General features: G+C 41.9%; 2 protein-coding genes across 2 annotated transcripts; both read right to left on the bottom strand.

Moving 5' to 3' along the window:
- Window positions 1-23: 23 nt before the first annotated feature.
- LOC117630476 lies at window positions 24-974 on the bottom strand. The gene is made up of 2 exons (XM_034363216.1): window positions 717-974; window positions 24-584 (listed from the first exon to the last, which is right to left on the bottom strand). The coding sequence occupies exons 1-2, from the start codon at window positions 972-974 to the stop codon at window positions 24-26; spliced, it is 819 nt and encodes a 272-aa protein (XP_034219107.1).
- Window positions 975-15,294: 14,320 nt separating this feature from the next.
- LOC117630385 (uncharacterized protein K02A2.6-like) lies at window positions 15,295-16,332 on the bottom strand. The gene has a single exon (XM_034363145.1). The coding sequence runs from the start codon at window positions 16,330-16,332 to the stop codon at window positions 15,295-15,297; it is 1,038 nt and encodes a 345-aa protein (XP_034219036.1).
- Window positions 16,333-19,071: the final 2,739 nt, after the last annotated feature.

The raw sequence follows: 19,071 nt of genomic DNA, 5'->3' as shown, positions 1-19,071 counted from the left end.
ACAAAGCATATTAGCAAACCAAATCACTCCCCACGTGCAATAAACATCAGCAACATACTCTCTTTTTTTCTTTTTTTTTTCTTAATTGGGAGTGCCTTCAGCATCTGAAATTGTTTGTCATTTTCTATCAGCCAAGCACATGCTTTGAGTTGTTCATTTTCACTAAGACCTGGTATTGCTTGTACTTCAGCATATACCTCTGCTGGATCAAGGTTCTTAGTATCAGCACAGATAAACTCTTCAAATGATAAAGCCATTCTAGCAATCGAATCAGCAATAACATCTTTGACAACACCTCTTTTCTTTGTAGGAAGAATATCAGAAGAATTTGATGCACGATTTCTTCTTTTTTGACTATTTGTTGAGGTTGGTGAAATATCATCAATAACATGAATATCTTCTAAATCTTGTGTATCACCATCCAAATCAACATGATCAACTTCATTAGTAGGAGTCATAACCTCAGTTGCATATGCGCCTATTTCAGCGCCCCCTCCAGTGGCTCTATCTTTGCCACACAAATCTACTATATCATCCCAATTTTCTATAACTTTGAATCGAAAACCTCTAGCATTGTCATGAGACTACCAAACAAATAATCAAAGTCAAATAAGAATCTTATAAGTACTCTTTAACAACAAAAAGAAAAAAAAAAAGCACATGATTAAAAAATATATAACTTTTAATATATTTACCTTCACGTATTCTTCTCAAACATGATCTTCATCTACGCTTATAATCTTTTTTGTTGAATCCCAATTGAATCCACTTTGACTTAATATATCACTCACTACTCCATAGAACTTTTTCCATGACTTAACACGATTTCTAATGTTATCAGCACTTATCTGGAGATTAAATTGTGCAGCTAATATATTTGCAGTAGTATTGAAAGCAACTGTCTTCCATCCAACATCTCCTTTGTGACCCAAGTTACGCTCCTCGCGAAGTATATCAGCTAATTCACGTTCCATAGCTATATTCCACTGAAAATAGTTTGTTAAACGATTAAGTCTTATGGGCATAGAGTATTTTGCCTTGTGGAATTAAGTCTTATGGGCATAGAGTATTTTGTTAAAACTTCCCAAAATCCAGCCATAGTGCTGGAAAGATCACAAAACTCATTCAACACATTCATAAATTTAGTCAAAAACACCCAATTTTGATAGCCATTCAGAAACCATGGTAACCCTAAAATAGAAAAATATAAATTGAAGGAGAGAAAGGCTTGAAGACTAACCTTCAAACTTGGTCCAGAGAGACATGTAAAGCAACAAGGCAATCTATTGTCCAGGGTTTCATAGGTTTTTGGTGCTATTCTTTTTTTCCATGAAAAGTTTGGTGGTTTTTTTTTATGTAAGTTTTGGTACACTGGAAAACATGAATTCCCGCACTACGGAAATTGTGAAATGACACCTATTTTGTTGGAAATCAAACTCGGAAATTTGATGCCTCAATTTCCATGATTTTTTCCGATCGTCATTTAGTAAATTCCGCACTTAAGTTGCCAAACAAGGGAATTGTCAATTTCTCCTCTTAAATTCCCGACTTTTAGCTAAATTTCGAGTTATTTTCCCTCATCCAAATGGAGGGTAAAGGTTTTGGTTTAATTTTTAGGCAAACTTGTTCAATCTCAACAAAAAGGGGTGCTGGGATTCTCTCTTTACTACCCATGTAGTTGGGCTCAAGAAAGTGGGACTGAATTTTGGTGCCCCCAAGCAGCCCAAAATCTCCACCTTTTGAACCCTCAATGGGCTTATGGACCTTTGTACCCATCTATACCCTAACCCACTCAACAAGCCCCATACATTATGTGACTTGGGCCTAGTTAAGCTTGTTGGGTGGTTTGACACTAAAACAAAGGGGTTGCTAGGTTATAGGTATGTCTTTTTCTTTATTTATAACTTTTAGTAAGTGTATTTGACCAATGTAAAATGACCACCTAACCTTACTAAACTAATCCCTTCAACAATAAATTGTGAAGAGTAGTATTAAAGACACAAGGTAAGGTTTGAGCGGCCAGCGAAGTTGGGAAATCTTCTTGTCTTTTTTTTCTTCCATATTCGAAGTCGAAAAGAGCAAATTGAACTTAGCACTTGTTTTAATATTGTAAAAGATAAATACCACTAGTACCCTAGTTAGACTTTTTTCTCAAACAATCATGTTCCTACAACCCTAACGAGGTTTATACGTTTATATTGGTGAAAAAATTTGTTGTATTTATTCATAAAGGGTGAGATTGAAGTTAGAGAGGCTTCGAATGAGGTATAAGTTTATTTTTTGGTGTTTTTCAAATTTAGGATTTCATGATGGTCGCTGGGTGAGTTTAGCACATCAGTACCCAACGCGATAGGTACATTCGATGGGATGCCACCGAAACGTTGCACCTAAGGATATGACACCTAGGTCGAATGTTTCCTTTTACACCACAATGGTGGCAGGTAGGCACAAATTTGGATTGTGGAGAAGACAACTTTCCCTTATAAACAATATTCATGGAATCGAAACCCAAGTTCATATTATGAACAAATTTTGGAGCTTCTTGACTTGACACATTTTTGACAAAGATTGTCTTAAATGATGAAGGTGTAGAAGACTCATTTATATATCTGTTTGGGCCTAATTTAACACGCCCAGCCCAACACAGAAAAAGCCCAGAATAAAGCCACAGGACTCAAGCAGTCTGGGCCTTGCAAGATAAACAGAAGGCAGAGCCCAAAAAATCCAACAAGCCCAGCCCAGCCCAGCCCAGAATGTGACGAAACCAAATGACAAAAAACTTGGGCTATGAAAAAGAAGAAAGGGGAGAAATCAGCCCATGGCTCAAACTCAAAACTGGGCTTTGCATAATTAAAAAGGGAATAGACCCACGTGATGTTCTCTGACTTAGAAAGAGTCAACAATTTCAACTATCACAAAGAGGTGATAGGGAATTAATTAAAAGCAGGTCAGTGGCCAAAAGACTTTTCTGAATCTCTGCCATCAGAAGATCAAATCCCTTTTATATATTTGGGACATTGTTTCTACTCCAAAGAGGGTGATCCTTCCAAGAGATAAGCAGGCTATGATTCTCAAAAAGAGATAAGCAGGAGGATAGGGAGTTGTTCAAACTGGAAAATCAAACTAACCATCACGGTTTGCGCTCTCACAAGGGGCAGTTGGAATTAAAGAAGGGTTAGGTTCTCTTTCAGGAAAAACAGGGACGTAATCTTGAGAACTGACTACTGAGAGCTTATCTGCCAGAATTGATTAAAAAAAAAACCTCTTTTTCTTTGTATTTAAAAATAAAAAGATCTTTTGGGAATTTTGCCGTCCATTATTAAAAAAGGAAACCCTACTCCAAAAGAATTTCTTATAAATATAAGAGGGAGTGAACAGGGCAAAGGACACTCATTTTCAACAAATCAATCAAACAATCAAAAATCAACCAAAGGCCAAAAAACTCAAAATGATCACTTCATCACTGAGAACCTTCAAACAAACTGGAGCAACCAAAAGCTCATTTGAGCCATAAAAGAAGCCAGCTATAGATCAGAACTTCCAAAGTTCAGACTTAGAGAAATAAGTCATTCAAAACGAGACTTCTCTCGTTACAAATGTGGTTCAGTAAAAGCCAAGACAAGCAGAGTTTAAGTTTTCACAAATATGAAAACCTCAACAAATTTTACAGTGCAGTTCCAGCTTATTAAGACCTCAAGTCCAGCCACTTTTGCCCCTTCAGACTAAAGAAGGCGCAGTTCTGCCCGCTCAAAAGCCTCCCAAGGCTTGAAGTAGATTAAAGCTCTGCCGAAATTGAACTTTGGTATCGATTTACAGCTAAAACTAAGCAGTTGAAGTTGTTAACAGCTTAGTCCAGCATAAATATACTCAGTCCAGCCCGGATCAGAAGTTTCTACCCAGGCAGAAATGGAACTCCAGCCGTCTTTTTGCCTTTCTAAAGTTGATTTTTCCCTTTTTAATTATGTAGAAGGCAGTTCTGCCTAAAACAGTCCACTTTATTATCATTTATTCTGGCCAGAACTACCAATTTTATACGGTGATAAATTATGAAGTCCTCACCAGTCTGAGGCAGGAAAAGAACTTACTTGGGAGATATTCCTCACCCAACTTCACAATCGCTTGTTTAGAAATCAGTAACTTGGGGCGCGAGTTATCTGTTTCAAAGAAGTCTGCTAGGATTTTTATTGCTAGCAGTTGTTCATCCGTTTTGGTTTCTACTCTTGTGATGGAAGGGTAAAGTTCCTCACTGCCTTGGAAACCATTAACTGGTCAACAAGTCAGATTTCTTTGGAGTGTGAGCGTGCCACTATTAGCAAATGAAAATCCTAATAGACTTCTTAAAAATGGATAATTTGCGCCCCAAGTTACTGATTTCTAAACAAGTGATTGTGAATTTGGGTGAGGAATATCTCCCAAGTAAGTTCTTTTCCTGCCTCAGGCTAGCGATGACTTTATAATTTATCACAGTATAAAATTGGTAGTTCCTGCCATAATAAATGATAATAAAGTTGACTGTTTTTAGGCAGAACTCCCTTTTACAAAATTTAAGAAGGAAAAATCAACTCTAAAAAGACAAAAAGATAGCTGAAATCCCACTTCTGCCTGGGTAGAAACTTCTGATCTGGGCTGGACCGAATACATTCATGCTGGACTAAGCTGTTAACAGCTTCAATTACTTAGCTTTAGCTGTAAATCGATACCAAAGTTCAATTTTGGCAGAGCTTTAATCTACTTCAAGCTTTGGGAGGCTTTTGAGCTGGCAGAACTGCGACTTCTTTAATCTAAAAGGGCAGAAGTGGCTGGACTTGAGGACTTAGCAAGCTGGAATTGTACTGTAAAATTTGTTAAGGTTTTCATATTTGTGAAAACTCAAACTCTGCTTGTCTTGGCTTTTGCTGAACCAAATTTGTAACGAGAGAAGTCTCGTTTTGAATGACTTATTTCTCTAAGTCTGAACTTTGGAAGTTCTGATCTATAGCTAGCTTCTTTTGTGGCTCAAATGAGTTTTTGGTTGTTCAAGCTTATTTGAAGGTTCTCAGTGATCAAGTGATCATTTTGAGTTTTTTTTTTTGCTTTTGGTTGATTCTGATTTTTTTTTTTTTGTGCCCTGCTCTGTTCACCTACTCTTTATATTTATAAGAAATGTTCTGGAGTAGGGTTTCTTTCTTTTAATAATGGGCGGCAGATGATGGTTAGGGTTCAGGGCGGAAGCTTCGGGTTCGAGCCCCACTGATTGTTTGATTGATTGTTGAATGCTTTATTTATTTTTTTTGTCCTGCTCTGTTCACCTACTCTTTATATTTATAAGAAATGTTTTGGAGTAGGGTTTCTTTTTTTTAATAATGGGCGGCAAAATTCTCAAAAGATCTTTCATTTTTAAATAAAGAAGAAGGGGTTTTTATCAATTCTGGCAGATAGACTCTCAATAGTCAGCTCTTTTTAAGACCAATCACTTCTCTTTTTTTTTTTTTGGAAGAGAACCTAACCCCTCTTTAATTCCAACTGCCCCTTTGTGAGAACTCAAACCGTGATGTTCAGTTTGCTTTTCCAGTTTGAACAACTCCCTATTTTCCTGCTTATATCTTTTTGAGAACTTAGCATGCGTATGCCTTGAAAAATGGTGTTTTCTTTGGAGTAGAAACAATATCTATGAATATATAAAAGGGTTTTGATCTTCTGGTGGCAGAGATTTCAGAGATGTCTCTTCTTTTCGCCTGCCTCTGTCAACTCTTTATCAACCTAGTTGAAATTGTTGACTTTCCTAAAAAAGATTCATGTGGGTCTGTTTCCTTTTGGGCTCCTTCTTCTCTTTTAATCACGCTCAAGCCTTTTTGATTTTTCTGGAGCCATGGGCTGATTGCTTTTCTTTTCGAGGCCCAAGTTTATTTGCAGAGCCCAGACTGCTTGGGCCCTGTGGTTTTGGCTTTGTTGTTTTTTTGGCTTTTTGGGCTGGGTGTGCCAAAATTAGGTCCAAACAGCAGTGGCACGCTCGTACACCAAAGAAAGTTGGCTTGTTGACCAGTCAACGATTTTCAAGGCAATTTGGAACTTTGCCCTTCCATCACAGGAATAAAAACAAAACGGGTGAACAATATCCTAAACCTCTTTTATCATATGTTGAGACCCAAAAAATCCAAGGCTAGGCCCAAATATATTCTTAGTCCAATGCGATACCTTACTGAGAAGAAACCCAATTTGGGCACGCGAAAGTTCGTCATATGCGCTTGCACACATGCCACGACAAGTAAATAAGCCACACGCCACGCTAGAAGCTTAAGTGGGCCCAAGCCAAGAGAATGCCTAAGCCTTGCTAAGCGGGTTGTGGTATGTATGGTTACGAGTATTCACGAGGCCCATAGATGGTCCAATGAGTGAAAATTTTAGGCTACTTGGGAGCACCAAAACTCAAACTCATTCTTGGAACACCAACATATGGGTAAGTAGGCCTCATCATTTAGCCCGCAGGCTCATGGGCCAATGGGGGCCCGCTCCGCCCATCGAAAAAAAGCCGGGCCCGGCCCGTTATGGGCTTTAAGATGGCCCGGCCAGTCTTGGCCCTGGCTAGGCTTGGACTTGGGTGTTTGAAGTTCGGCCTGGCCCATAGGCCCAGCCCGATTAAGTCCAAGAAAGCCCGGCCCGTTAGGCCCACATACATATATAATTATGTATAAATAAGAGTTTAGGTTTAGGATTATATTACTTAAATCACATATATAATTTGTTTCATTTCATTTACTTTTCTTTACTCATTCCTAGTTTATAATTGGATGATTAGCACATTAATTTGTGTCAATTATTAATTCAACAATTATATATATATAAATAAGATGAACAACATATCACATCACCAAATATAATCATATCACTCGTACTACCAAATATAATCATGCTTTTCTTGAACACATCACCAAATATTTGCATATCTATTCATACCATCCTTTAAAAAGATATTTTTTTTATACTTATTATTTTTTAAAATTATTTCTCAAAACGTATTACGATCTAATTATGTAATAACCTCAAAAATAATACTTGGTTTTATTATTTTTGTGGAAAATCTTATAAGTTCTGTGACTTTATTGGGTGTTTTATGAATTTGGTTTGATGTGAAAATATTGGAATTAAGTGAGTTTAATCTCAAATTTGGACTAAAATGCCCTTATGATTAATTTTATGATTTTTGTTAATGAAGTAGGGCCCGTTTAGGCCCAGCCTGGCCCGATGGGCTTTCTCAAACGCGACTCATGGGCTGGGCTTGGGCTTTGAATTTTCTAAAAAAACCCGGCCCTATCCGGCCCGATATTTTCTCTCTCCTCTTTAAAGCCTAGCCCAGCCCAAGCCCATTAAATTTGGGCCAGGCATTGACGAGCCCTATGGGTAAGCATGAGAGAAAATCTAGTAGCCCATCACCTTAAGAAAACCTAATAGCCTATAACACGTGAGAAAATCCCACATCAGCCAAAGCTTCCAGCAGTCTGACGAAATCAAGGGAACTCACAAGCCGCTGGAAACAAAACAGCCCAGCCCAGCACCTTATAAAATATCCAACGTCGTGCATCTCTGTTAAAACCAAATCACAACCAAACCACCAAAACCAAGCAAACTCATGTGCTGATCGCCTTTTTGACCACGCGCCTTTACCCATTCTTTCCTCTGCAAGCTTTGGTGAGAAAACAAGAAGAAAAAGTGGATGACTCCTCACCCACACGGAGAAGTCCAGCTGTGTGAAGGTCTTGGAACTCCAAAAAGCTTCATGCCTACATGCTCAGGCTAGGAAAGTTTCACCAAATAAGGTGGACTTGAAGAAAGTGAAGGAAAAAGGGAGAGGGTGGCTTGACAAAATTAAGGTTTTCAGGGCCTATAAAAGGAAGCACTTTCTACCCAGCAAAGGGATTTGAGATACTGACCTCAAAGCTCACCTTGGTTGCTGCAAGCCTCCCAACAACCATGAAAACAGATCGAAGGCAAGCATCCCCTCTGGAACCCTTCAATTTCATGCTTTGTTCTTCTATCTTATTCTTCTCTCCCCCAAAACCCATATCCAGACAGAGGAAGCATCACATCTCATCCATGGAACACTTCAATTTTGAGCCATATTCCTCCATCTCTTCTCATTTTCTCTTCTGTCAAGCAACCCAGGAGCTTGACGAAGCTTTCGTCAAGCTGCCGGAAGCTTGCTCAACAAATTCTCCTAAAAACTATCTCTTCCCTTTACTTCGAGCCTCTGTTTCTCATAGGAAACCCAAGCGTTCTCTCTCTCATGCTAAACTCACGAATGCTCAGCTCCCATACCATAAGCTTCTCATGCCAAGCCCAAGAATTTATCTATAAGCGGCTGTTGGTTTCATTGGTGAAGAATACCAAGGTGTTTCCTAAGGCTCAGCTACCCTTTCGAAATATTTTTGGGGTCTGATCCTTGAACTCAGACTCAATGGGCAATTTCATACATTTTGCTCTCTATAGCAGCCCAGGCCCATCAATAGCGGCGGGAACAAAAAAGCCCATACATCATCAAACAATTTTCCCAAATTGAGCATTTTATCAATCTTTCCAACACTAATGGTTAGAATATTGCCTAATCAACTTCTTTCTAAATCATTTAGAAGGTAAAATAAATTTAACCTCTCAAAAAGCTTATAGATTATCTGGCCTCGTTGAGAAACAATTTGATGACACTGGTGTTGCTGGATGGCCTCTTAGACACTTTAAATCCAAATTTGTCCCTTAAGTTAATTTTGAGATAATAAATTGTCTCCATTAACCAATAGAGACTATGCAGTCATTTTTTTAAAATCAGTATCCTAGTTTTGGGGTTGCTATTGTTTTTTGGGTACCATTTGTTGAGTCAGTCCTTCCCTATTTTCTATTAAAGAAATACCTTTTAAGATACAAGCCATTTGAGTTAAGCCAAGCGCATATTACTCGCATGCTTGTGATGGAGCTTCTTTGTATTGCAATGGTTTAAGTCCGTGTTTGGTAATGCTTGATGAAACAATAAGCATGGGTTTATGGAACCAGTACATTTTTACAAGCTCATTGTAACCTCCCGACATGCCGAGTTATATTTTCGTTTGGCATGACATGAGTATCGAAGTTGCACTTGACAAGTTACTGCATACCCCCATTGGAACTCCTTTAAAACAAGGTGCTATATTGAGGTTGAAATACACATAAGCCCTCTTAAGATTTTTTTAGCCTCAATATCCTCATTTTCACAAATTGATACAAAGACAACACTAAGAGCATCTGCAATTATTAGGATCAATGGAATTTTATTGCATAAAATTGAACTAAAACAGTAAAATCTCACTTGCAATTGTGTGATTTAGTTAATTGCAAGAGATGTGTTGAGGCCCAAAAATCCAGGGTTAGGCCCAAATAAATTCTCGGCCCAACGCAATGCCTTATTAAGAAAAGACCCGATTTAGAACACGCAAAAGTTCGTCATTCACGCTCGCACGAGTCATGATCCACATGCCATGCCAAATAAATATGCAATCTGTCATGCTAAGAGTCGAAATAAGCACTGGCTCTATAAACCCATGTTAATTATCCCATCAAGCATCATAACTAAAAAACATGCCATGCCAAGCGGGTGTTCACCCGTTTTCGCGTTTGGCTCCTGTGATGGAAGGGCGAAGTTCCCCACTGGCTTGGAGACCATGTATTGGTCAACAAGTCAGCTTTCTTTGGTGTGCGAGCGTGCCACTGCTAGCAACGTAAATTCTAGCAGACTTCTTTTAGAAAAGATAACTTGCGCCCCAAGTTACTGACTTCTAAAAACAAATGATTGTGAATTTGGGTGAGGAATATCTCCCAAGTAAGTTCTTTTCTTGCCTTAGACTGGTAAGGACTTCCACAATTTATCTCAGTATCAAACGGCTGTTCTGGCCAGAAGTGTTTGATAGAAGTTGGACCGTTTCAGGCAGAACTGCCTTCTACAAAATAATAAATATGCATGCTAACTCTAGACAAGTTAAAAGACTGCCGGAACTTCATTTCTGCCTGAATGGGAGGTTCCGATGTAGGCTGGACTGGACGTGTCTGGGTCGGTCCGTACTGCTTTGTGACTTCAAATGCTAGGCTGACCTGCAAATCGATACCAAAGTTGGGTTTTGGCAGAGCTTTACGTTTTCTTCACGCTTTGTGAGGCCTTTTGAATGGGCAGAACTGCAACTTCTCTTGCTTGGAAGGGACAGAAGTGGCTATTCTCGATGGTCTGATGAGCTAGGGATTGCACTACGAGAGTTGTTCTGCTTGAACAGGGCTCTTCCTGAGTTTTCTGGGGTCTCCACGTTTGTGAAAACTCAAACTCTGCTTGTCTTGGCTTTTGCTGAACCAAATTTGTAACGAGGGATCTCGTTCTAGAAGACTTGTTTTCTAAGTCTGAACCTTGGAATTCAAGTGAGCTCTTAGGCTTTTTCTTGGTGTTGTTTTTTTTGATTGATGATTTGAGTGTCCTCTTTCTTGCCTGCTTTTGTTTTTTATAAGAGATCCTTTTTGGAAGTGGTTTTAGATTTTAATAATGGGCGGCAAAAAGATCTCCCAAAACGTAAGGCAGGAAAGATTTTTATCAATTATGGCAGATAGGCTCCCAGTAGTCACTTCCTATAGCAATCCCTTCCCTGGTTTCCTGGGCGGCTGCTTTTGTTTCAACCAACGCCACCGTTTGTTGGGTTTTTCATGGCGGTTTGTTTTTCTTCTTGTATTTCTTTGAATAATTCCCTGTTTCCCGCTCTAACTGAGAAAGCGTGAGCTGTGAATCCTTTGGAAGATGGTGTGTTGCTTTGGAGCAAAAATCTCTGAATATAGATGGGCTCTTTGATCTTCTGTTTTGGCAGTTTTCCAGAGACGTCCCTTCCCATATAAAGAACTCTAGTTGAAAATGCTGACTTTCTCAAAGTTGAGGTAGCCACGTGGTAGTATCTTTCAGTCTCTTGGGTTTGAGTCCAAACAATTTTGTGGGCTGATCCTTTTAAAGCCCGGATGACAGCTTCTTTCTTTTGGGCTTTCTTGGGCTGGGGACTTTTGTTTTCGATAAAAAGGCGTAAAGCCCAAGCCGTCTGGATCCTAATTTTGTTGTCCCCAAGCTTTTGGGCCGAGTGGGAAATTTCATTATGGGCTTGTCTTTTTTTGATTTTGGCGCGCCAATTTTAGGCCCAAACAATGCCCCCTAAGTCTGAATCGTTTCAGAAACTGAAACGGTTTTCAGACTTAATGTTTTTGTCATTAATTTGCGCGCCAGTCGTCTGCCACGTTCGCCTGTCACGAACTAGAGTTCGTGGGAAGAAACGGCTAGTTATTAGCTAGTTACTAGCTAATAATCATCAGGTGCCGTCCCATCTTCCTCTCTCCCACGTTTTCGAATTTTTCTTTAAAACGAGGCTCGAAACCAACGCTTCTGAAAAACCTGCCCTTTTTCGATTTTGTTCTTCCCCTGAGCTCTTCTTCGGGATTTCCATCGTCTTCTTCGAACTCTCCCTTTCTTTTATCTTCTCTTTGCTTCCTTCCCTTGGATTCTAGAAATGTCTTCCCCAAGGTCCCGTGCTCAATCCTCTTCGGCCTCAATTCCTCCTGATTACATCACTGGGAGCGGGATTGATGCCCACGCGATAGAAGTCAGGAGCAAGCTTCATCCTTTTGCCCAAAAGAATCTGGATGAGAACGTTCTTCATTTGTTCGAGAATACCCTGGTGCTGGGGCCTCACTGGTTTGGCCCTGTTCCGGCTGAGGCGGCAGAATTGCTAAAAAAGGACGCTGAGGCTCCTTTGTGCTTCGAGAGCAATTCTGCCCTGGCTTCTCATTCTTGGGTTAGCAAGAATTTGAGTCGATCTTTCCCGTCCAGCGAGGTGAGGAACAGTCCAGTCAAATGGGCAGACTGGATTGACAGACTTCTCCCGAGATATGGGGGTCACTGGAGGAGAGCTGGGATCTATGACGCCATTCTTCTGTCCAAGCAGTCGATTAACAGAGATGAGAACCTGCTTGCTGCTGCCTTGTGTTTTTGGAATTCTGCCAGCAACACGTTTGATTTCCGTGTGGGTCCCATGGCTCCAACTCTGCTGGATATGGCTCAGATTTTTGGGTTTAGGCCCCATGGCAGGCCTATTGATGCTGTTGGGGATTATCACAGGCGAAAGAACCAAGAGAAAGTGGCTACCCCCTTCACTGTCTCTCCAGCCACGATCAACCAGAACTGTTCTTTCTCCAATTATCTAAAGAGGTTCAGTGCTGAGAAGGACAAGGATCAGCAACACATGCTGTTCCTTCTGTATTGGCTGAACCGATTTGTCTTCCCCAATCGGTCTTCGGCAGTTCTGCTTGAGTATAGACATCTAGCAGAAGCACTTCACAATCACACAGATGTGGGGCTTGGACCAACAGTTCTGGCCCATCTTTTCAAGAATCTGCATACTGCCACTCTAGAAAATCCGCTGAACCTGTCTGCCCCTGGCGCATTCTGGATGATCCAGATCTGGCTGCAGGTATATTTCCCTGAGTTAAGGTTTCCAGACATAGTTCTGCCTGAAAATCAAGTTCTGGCCCTTCCTCTGATATCGGCAGAAGTGCCCAAGCGCTCTCTTGAGGAGTATTTGATGCTCTTCAGGCATTGCACCAAGAGGTCGGCTGCTCAGTGGCAAGTGGTGATCAGAAGGACCTATCCTTGGTTCCAGGCTGGATTTCGGCTTTTCGAGAAGGAGCCAGAAGACGAGGCTGCCAGAACAGACTTCAGGAAGAAGTTCCTGAGTATTACTCTGCCCAGAGATCTGCCCCATGGTGGGGGCAAACCTCCAAATTATCATCTGGGGGCAGAAGTCTACCATCCCAACTTCTGTGCAAGGCAGCTTGGCTGCCCTCAACTTATTCCGCTGAAATCGTACCGGAGCTGTAACCGGGCCTCTTCTTGGAGGGATGCAGATGACTTGGAGGTGCACAAGGATGCTCGGTGTGCAGTGAACAAAATCAATAATAGCACGGATGCCCTCTATCCCTCGTGGGAGCCAAATTCCTGCAGTTCTGCTGATTTTGACGCCTGGTGGCAAGCCAGATTCCAAAATCTACCAGCTTCTGTCACTGCCCTGAAGACGCTTTTTGACGGCTGGGAGAACTGGCATCTTTTTGCGGAGGGGGAGGCTAAGGCGCACATGATCCAGACCATCAAGGAGATTAATGCACAAATCATAGAGGGTAAATACTAGATTCTGTCTGGGATTTGTTCTGTCTTGATAATCTGTTTTTAACATATGTTCTGCCTGTTATTAGATCCTTCTTTGACAAAGAATGTGGGTGGACAGTCTGTCCAGGCCGGAGAAGTGATTGGTAAGCCTTCCCTTTTTAATTTTCTTCTGTCTTTTCCTGTTGGATTGGCTTCTAACCTCTAACTGTTTGGTGCAGTCTCTTCCGTCATTGCCGCCGGGGATTTGGAGCTCCCTTCTGCTGATGAAGAGGATGATGTTGAGGCAGAACAAACCCCTGCCGAGGCTGTTCCTTCTGGTAGAAGAAAAAGAAAAGGGCCTGGCATTCCTGGTGAGTTTGGAACATTCCAACTGTTCTTTCTGGATTTATTCTGCTTTCTCTTTTCTAATCTTTTGCTTTTGTTCTGTCCAGCTGGGAGTCCTTCTCCTCCTCCCACTAAGTTAAAAAAGCTTAAGAAGAAGGGTGAAGTGGAGTACTTTGCCGTAGAAGAGGCCGCAGCAATCCCGGTCAGTCCTTCTGGGACGGATGACGAGCTGCGAGAAGCTTTTGAGGAGGTGGAGCAGGAAAAAGAGCTGCAAGAGCTGGAGGAGGTGCCCCAAAAGAAAGTGGCAGTGGTGGAAGACGAGGTGAGTTTTAGTCTGAGATTTGCATCAGTTTTCTCTTTATTCCATTCCTTCTGTTCTGATCCTTGTTTCTGTAGGATGAAATCCCTGCTGAGGTGATTGCAGAGAGCATTGCCTTGGCGCAGAAGCAACAAAAGGGTCTAGGTGCTGAGCTGACTAGTTCAGAACTGGCTCTTTTTGAGGATGCTGAGGCAGAACACTCTACTGCCGCTCCAGAGGCCGAGGATCGGGTGGAGCCATCTGTATCAGACCCTGTGGATCAGGCAGAATTAACTGTTGTGGTTCCAGAGGCTGAAGTAGGAACAACTGCAGCTGCTCCTGTGGTTGTGGTAATTTCCCTTCTCAACTTGTTCATGTTTTTTTGTTGTTCTGTCTGTTCTGCCTGTTCTAACAGTTGCAGTCTTTTCAGGTGGAAGTGCCTAAGGCTACTGGTGCTCTGGCCGCTGTATCCAGCCCCCTGAAGCCTCCCATTGTTGCTGTAAGTTTTCATAACTTTCGAGTCTCTTATTATTTTTGCCTTTCTGCCTGGTCCTAACTTATGCTTTCTTCTGCAGATGCCTATTCATTCGCTTCCAGGATCATCTGCTACGGCTTCTTTCGCTGATCCAGAGCTGGAAGAGTTTGAAGCCATGGATCTGGATGCTCAACTGGACAGGCTGGAGAAACTCAGCTCTCCTCCGAGCAAGGCAAAATCTAGAGCAGTGCAGGAGGCCATGGAGAGGTTAAAAATCTGGCAGTCCACTGAGCTGGAATTTGATGAAGATACTGGGGCTCTAGATCAGCTGATGAAGGACCTGGACCTGCTGCATAGACAGAACATGGCTCCGAGGCCTATTCTTGAGATGGGCCTAAGCTTGGCCAGAGATGTGCTTAATCTGCACGGTCGCTACGAGGATCTCAAGCCCACCTTCAAGACCTCTGAGTTCTGCAAAGCTACACATGAAGCCAATCTGGCTGACTTTGCTAGGCAGAAGGCAGAACTGGACCAGATGGTGGCTGGATATAAGGAGGCCAAGGCTACTGCGGATAAGTTGGAGAAGCAGATTGAAGAGCTTCAAAAACAACTGGCAGAGTGCAGGGAGGTGCAGAACAAGCTTGGGACTGGACTGAGCTCTAAAACCAAGGCCACCTTCCTTGTGCAGAGCATGGTTGCAGCTTCCAGGCCAGCTTTGGAAATTGCAGAAGCCTCGATCCACCAAGGAGTGCTTCTCCAGAAGGAACTTTCTGTCAAGAAGGCGAACCTGCAGGAAACCCTTGGGAAATTAGGATTTTAGTTCTTTCAAATTCTGTTTCTTTGTTTATTTGGACAAATTTGCCGCTATGGTGGCTATTTAAATAAAGCTTGTTCTGCTTCTTTTTCAAAAACAGCATCTTACTACTTTCATTTACCCTTGATGTAATAAACAAAACATAACTTTGGAAGTAAAAACGAAACAACTTTTAAAACAAAAATGGATTCATGAAATAGGCAAAGTTAGCCTTGTTCTTTTTCTATCCCGGAGTCCGTCTGTACAGCTTGTGAATCCCACATGGTTGGGTAGAATTTCTTTAACCATTTGCCATTGATTGGGGCATTGTGAATAACTCCATCTCTGTCCTGCAACCTATATGCCCCCATTCCGAGGATCTGGTTAATCACAAAAGGACCTTCCCACGTGGGTGACCATTTTCCATAGCCAGCTATGTGTGCTCCAAGGGGCAGAATTGCCTTCCAGACTATCTCTCCCTCTTCAAAACTCTTATCTCTGACCCTTTTGTTGTATGCCCTTGACACAGCCTGTTTTCCTGCTAAGAGTTTGTTGAGGGTGTCAATCCTACTTGCATCCAATTCTTCTAATTCAAGTAGCATGGCTTGAGAGTAGTCTTCTCCTGTGAGACCGTGCTGGTGAGAAATTCTAAGAGACTGGACTGCTATCTCCATGGGCAGAATTGCATCATGGCCGTAGGTCAGGGCATAGGGAGTCATGCCAGTTGCTTCTCTTTTGGAAGTTCTGTATGCCCACAAAGTCTCTGATAACTTTTCATGCCACTGCTTTGGATTCTTCTCCAGCATCTTCCTGATGATATTGATAATCACCTTGTTACTTGATTCTGCCTGTCCATTAGCTTGAGCATAATAGGGGGTAGATTGAAGCAGTTTGAATTTGAATGCTTCTGCCATATCTAGCATATCCCTAGATATGAAAGAAGAACCCCTATCAGTTGTGATTGATTCTGGAATGCCGAATCTTTGTATGATCTGTTCTTCTATAAAGGTGATGATCTCTTGAGAAGTTGTGGTTTTGATTGGCTTGGCCTCTACCCATTTGGTGAAATAGTCTGTAGCAACAATGATAAAACAATGCTGCTGGCTGCTGGCTGGATAGATTTTGCCAATGAGATCCATTGCCCATCCCCTAAAAGGCCATGGTTTTACCACTGGATTCATAGGGACAGAAGGAGCCTGCTGGATTGGGCCGTGTCTTTGACAGGCCTCACATCCCTTGGAATAGTTGATGCAATCCTTCAACATGGTTGGCCAGAAGTAGCCATACCTTCTAATTAACCAGCACATCTTTCTTCCTCCTTGGTGAGCTCCACAGATCCCCTCATGGGTTTCTCCCATGACTTTCATATATTCTGTCTTTCCGAGGCACCTTAATAGTACCTCATCCTTACTTTTTCGGACCAAATCTTCATTCCACATGAGGTAGTTTGTAGCCATGATTCTGACTCTTTTCTCAGAGGGCAGAGTGGGATACTGCAAGTAAGTCATGATAGGCTCTCTCCAATCGTCTTTAGTGATTAAGGCAGAATTGACTTCTATCTCCATTCCTCTAGTCAGAACAGAGGTAGACTTTTTCTTCCTATCTTGATGATCCTCTGGACGCAGTCTTCGGGCATTTGTATGCCTGATGCTACCTGAGCCAGTTCATTGGCTGCAAAGTTCTCTTCCCTTGGGATGTGTTCCCAAGTAGCTTCTCTGAATTCTGTCAACAGATTTCTAGCTGCTACTAGATATACAGCCAGGGAAGGATTCAGACACTTGTATTCTCCAGCAATTTGTTTTAAGACAAGCATTGAATCTCCCAAGATCTCCACGGATTGGACACCTAATTCTACCAACATCTCAAGCCCTATAATTAAAGCTTCATATTCGGCTCTGTTGTTGGTGCACTGGAAATCTAACTGGAAGGAATAGCAATGTCTGACCCCCAATGGTTCCTCCAGAACAACCCCGGCTCCTGAAGCCTTATCTGTCTTTGATCCATCAAAATATAGTTTCCAAGGTGTGAGATGAATCGAATAGATTGGATTGTTAAGGCAAACATGAACCCTGGTTAGCAAATTTGCATTTGCTATGTCCAAAGAGTCCATGTTTTCAATTTCCTCCCCTGGGTGATCTGCTAGGAAGTCTGCCACAGCTTGCCCCTTGACAGCTTTCTGGGGGACATACCTGAGGGTGAATTCTGTCAAAGCCAAAGTCCATTTCCCAATTCTGCCTCTCAGCATTGGTCTTGTCAACATATACTTGATCAAGTCTGTCTTGGCGATGATATAGATAGTGTGTGGCAGCATATAATGTCTGAGTTTTACAGCAGTAAAATACAAGGCCAGACAAAGCCTTTCTATTGCGGAATACCTTCTCTCCACTTCTGTCAGTGTTCTGCTTAGATAGTAAACTGCCTGCTCCTTTCCTTCCTTGTTGTCTTGGACTAGCAGACTTCCAATGGACACTTCTGATGCAGATACATAGAGTTTGAGTGGTCTGCCTCTCTTTGGTGGGGACAGAACTGGTGGATTTGAGAGGTAGTCTTTTATTTCTTGGAAAGCCTGCTGGTGCTGTTCTTCCCACTTGAATGTTTGTTCCTGCTTTAGTTTTAACAAGGAAGAAAAAGGCTGAATCTTTCCTGCAGAATTGGATATGAATCTCCTTAGAAAATTGATTTTTCCTAGGAGACTCTGAAGTTCCTTTTTGTTCCGAGGTGGTAGGGCTTCCATGATGGACTTTGCTTTATTCTTGTCAATCTCTATGCCTCTCTGGTGAACCAAGAATCCTAAGAAATTTCCTGCCTGAACTCCAAAAACACATTTTTTGGGGTTCATTTTTAGCTTGTGCTGCCTCATTCTTAGAAATGCCTTCCTTAGACTTGATATGTGGTTTTCTTCCTCGGGGGACTTAATCACTACATCATCTATGTATACTTCCAAAGAATGTCCTATCATATCATGAAAGATGGAATTCATTGCCCTTTGATAGGTAGCACCTGCGTTCCTTAAACCGAAAGGCATTACAGTATATTCAAAAGCACCTATATGCCCTGGACACATGAAGGCTGTCTTGTGGATGTCTTGTTCTGCCATCATGATCTGGTTATAACCTGCGTTGCCATCCATGAAAGATAGCATCTGGTTATGAGCAGCTCCGTCTATTAGCATGTCTGCCATTGGCATAGGATATTCGTCTTTGGGAGATGCTTCATTCAGATTCCTGTAATCCACACATATTCTAACTTCCCCTGTTTTTCTTTTGAGGACAGGTACAATATTTGCTAGCCAATCGGCATAGATGGCTGGTCTGATGAATCCTGCCTTGAGCAGCCTTTCTATCTCTTCCTTGACCTTCAATTCTGTGTCCATGGACATTCTTCTCCTAGCCTGTTTAACTGGAAGGTAGCCATCTTTGATTGGCAGTTTGTGTTCTACTAGCTGTCTGTCCAGTCCTGGCATCTCGTGATAGTGCCAAGCAAAACAATCTCTGAACTCCTGCAAAAGTGCCATGAGTTCAGACTTGAGTGGTTCTTTTAGAAGTGTGCTGATGAAAGTAGGCCTTGGATCTTCTTCTGTCCCTAAGTTTATTTCTTGTAGAGGATCCTCCACTTCTGGCAGGGAGTCATCCAATGCTGCTGGTGCAAAATCTAATACTTCCTCCTGTAAAACTTCCTCTTCTTGTTCCTTCGTACTTTCGTGCGTGAATTCTGCCATATTGGTGGCTGGATTCTGCATAAAAAACTTCCTTTCTTCCCAGTATATCAACAATCTTTTTGTGATGGATCGGATTGTTGCAGCTCGATCCTTTTCCAGTTGATTGGGACTAATCATCAGAGTTTTTAGCGTAGAAAGGTCTATTCCAGTCCTCCATGGAATTGGCTAGACCTTCTTCAATGAGCCTTTGGGCCGTGACACCATGGGGGCGGCCGTTCTGGTTGACTCCAAAGAAAGTAAAAGGACAGAGGTCGTCATGATAATACCTTGCTTCAAGACACATGGC

The sequence above is a fragment of the Prunus dulcis genome, chromosome 1 (assembly GCF_902201215.1).
Source record: "Prunus dulcis chromosome 1, ALMONDv2, whole genome shotgun sequence".
Classification (NCBI taxonomy): domain Eukaryota; kingdom Viridiplantae; phylum Streptophyta; class Magnoliopsida; order Rosales; family Rosaceae; genus Prunus; species Prunus dulcis.
This window is presented reverse-complemented; position numbering and strand designations above follow the sequence as displayed.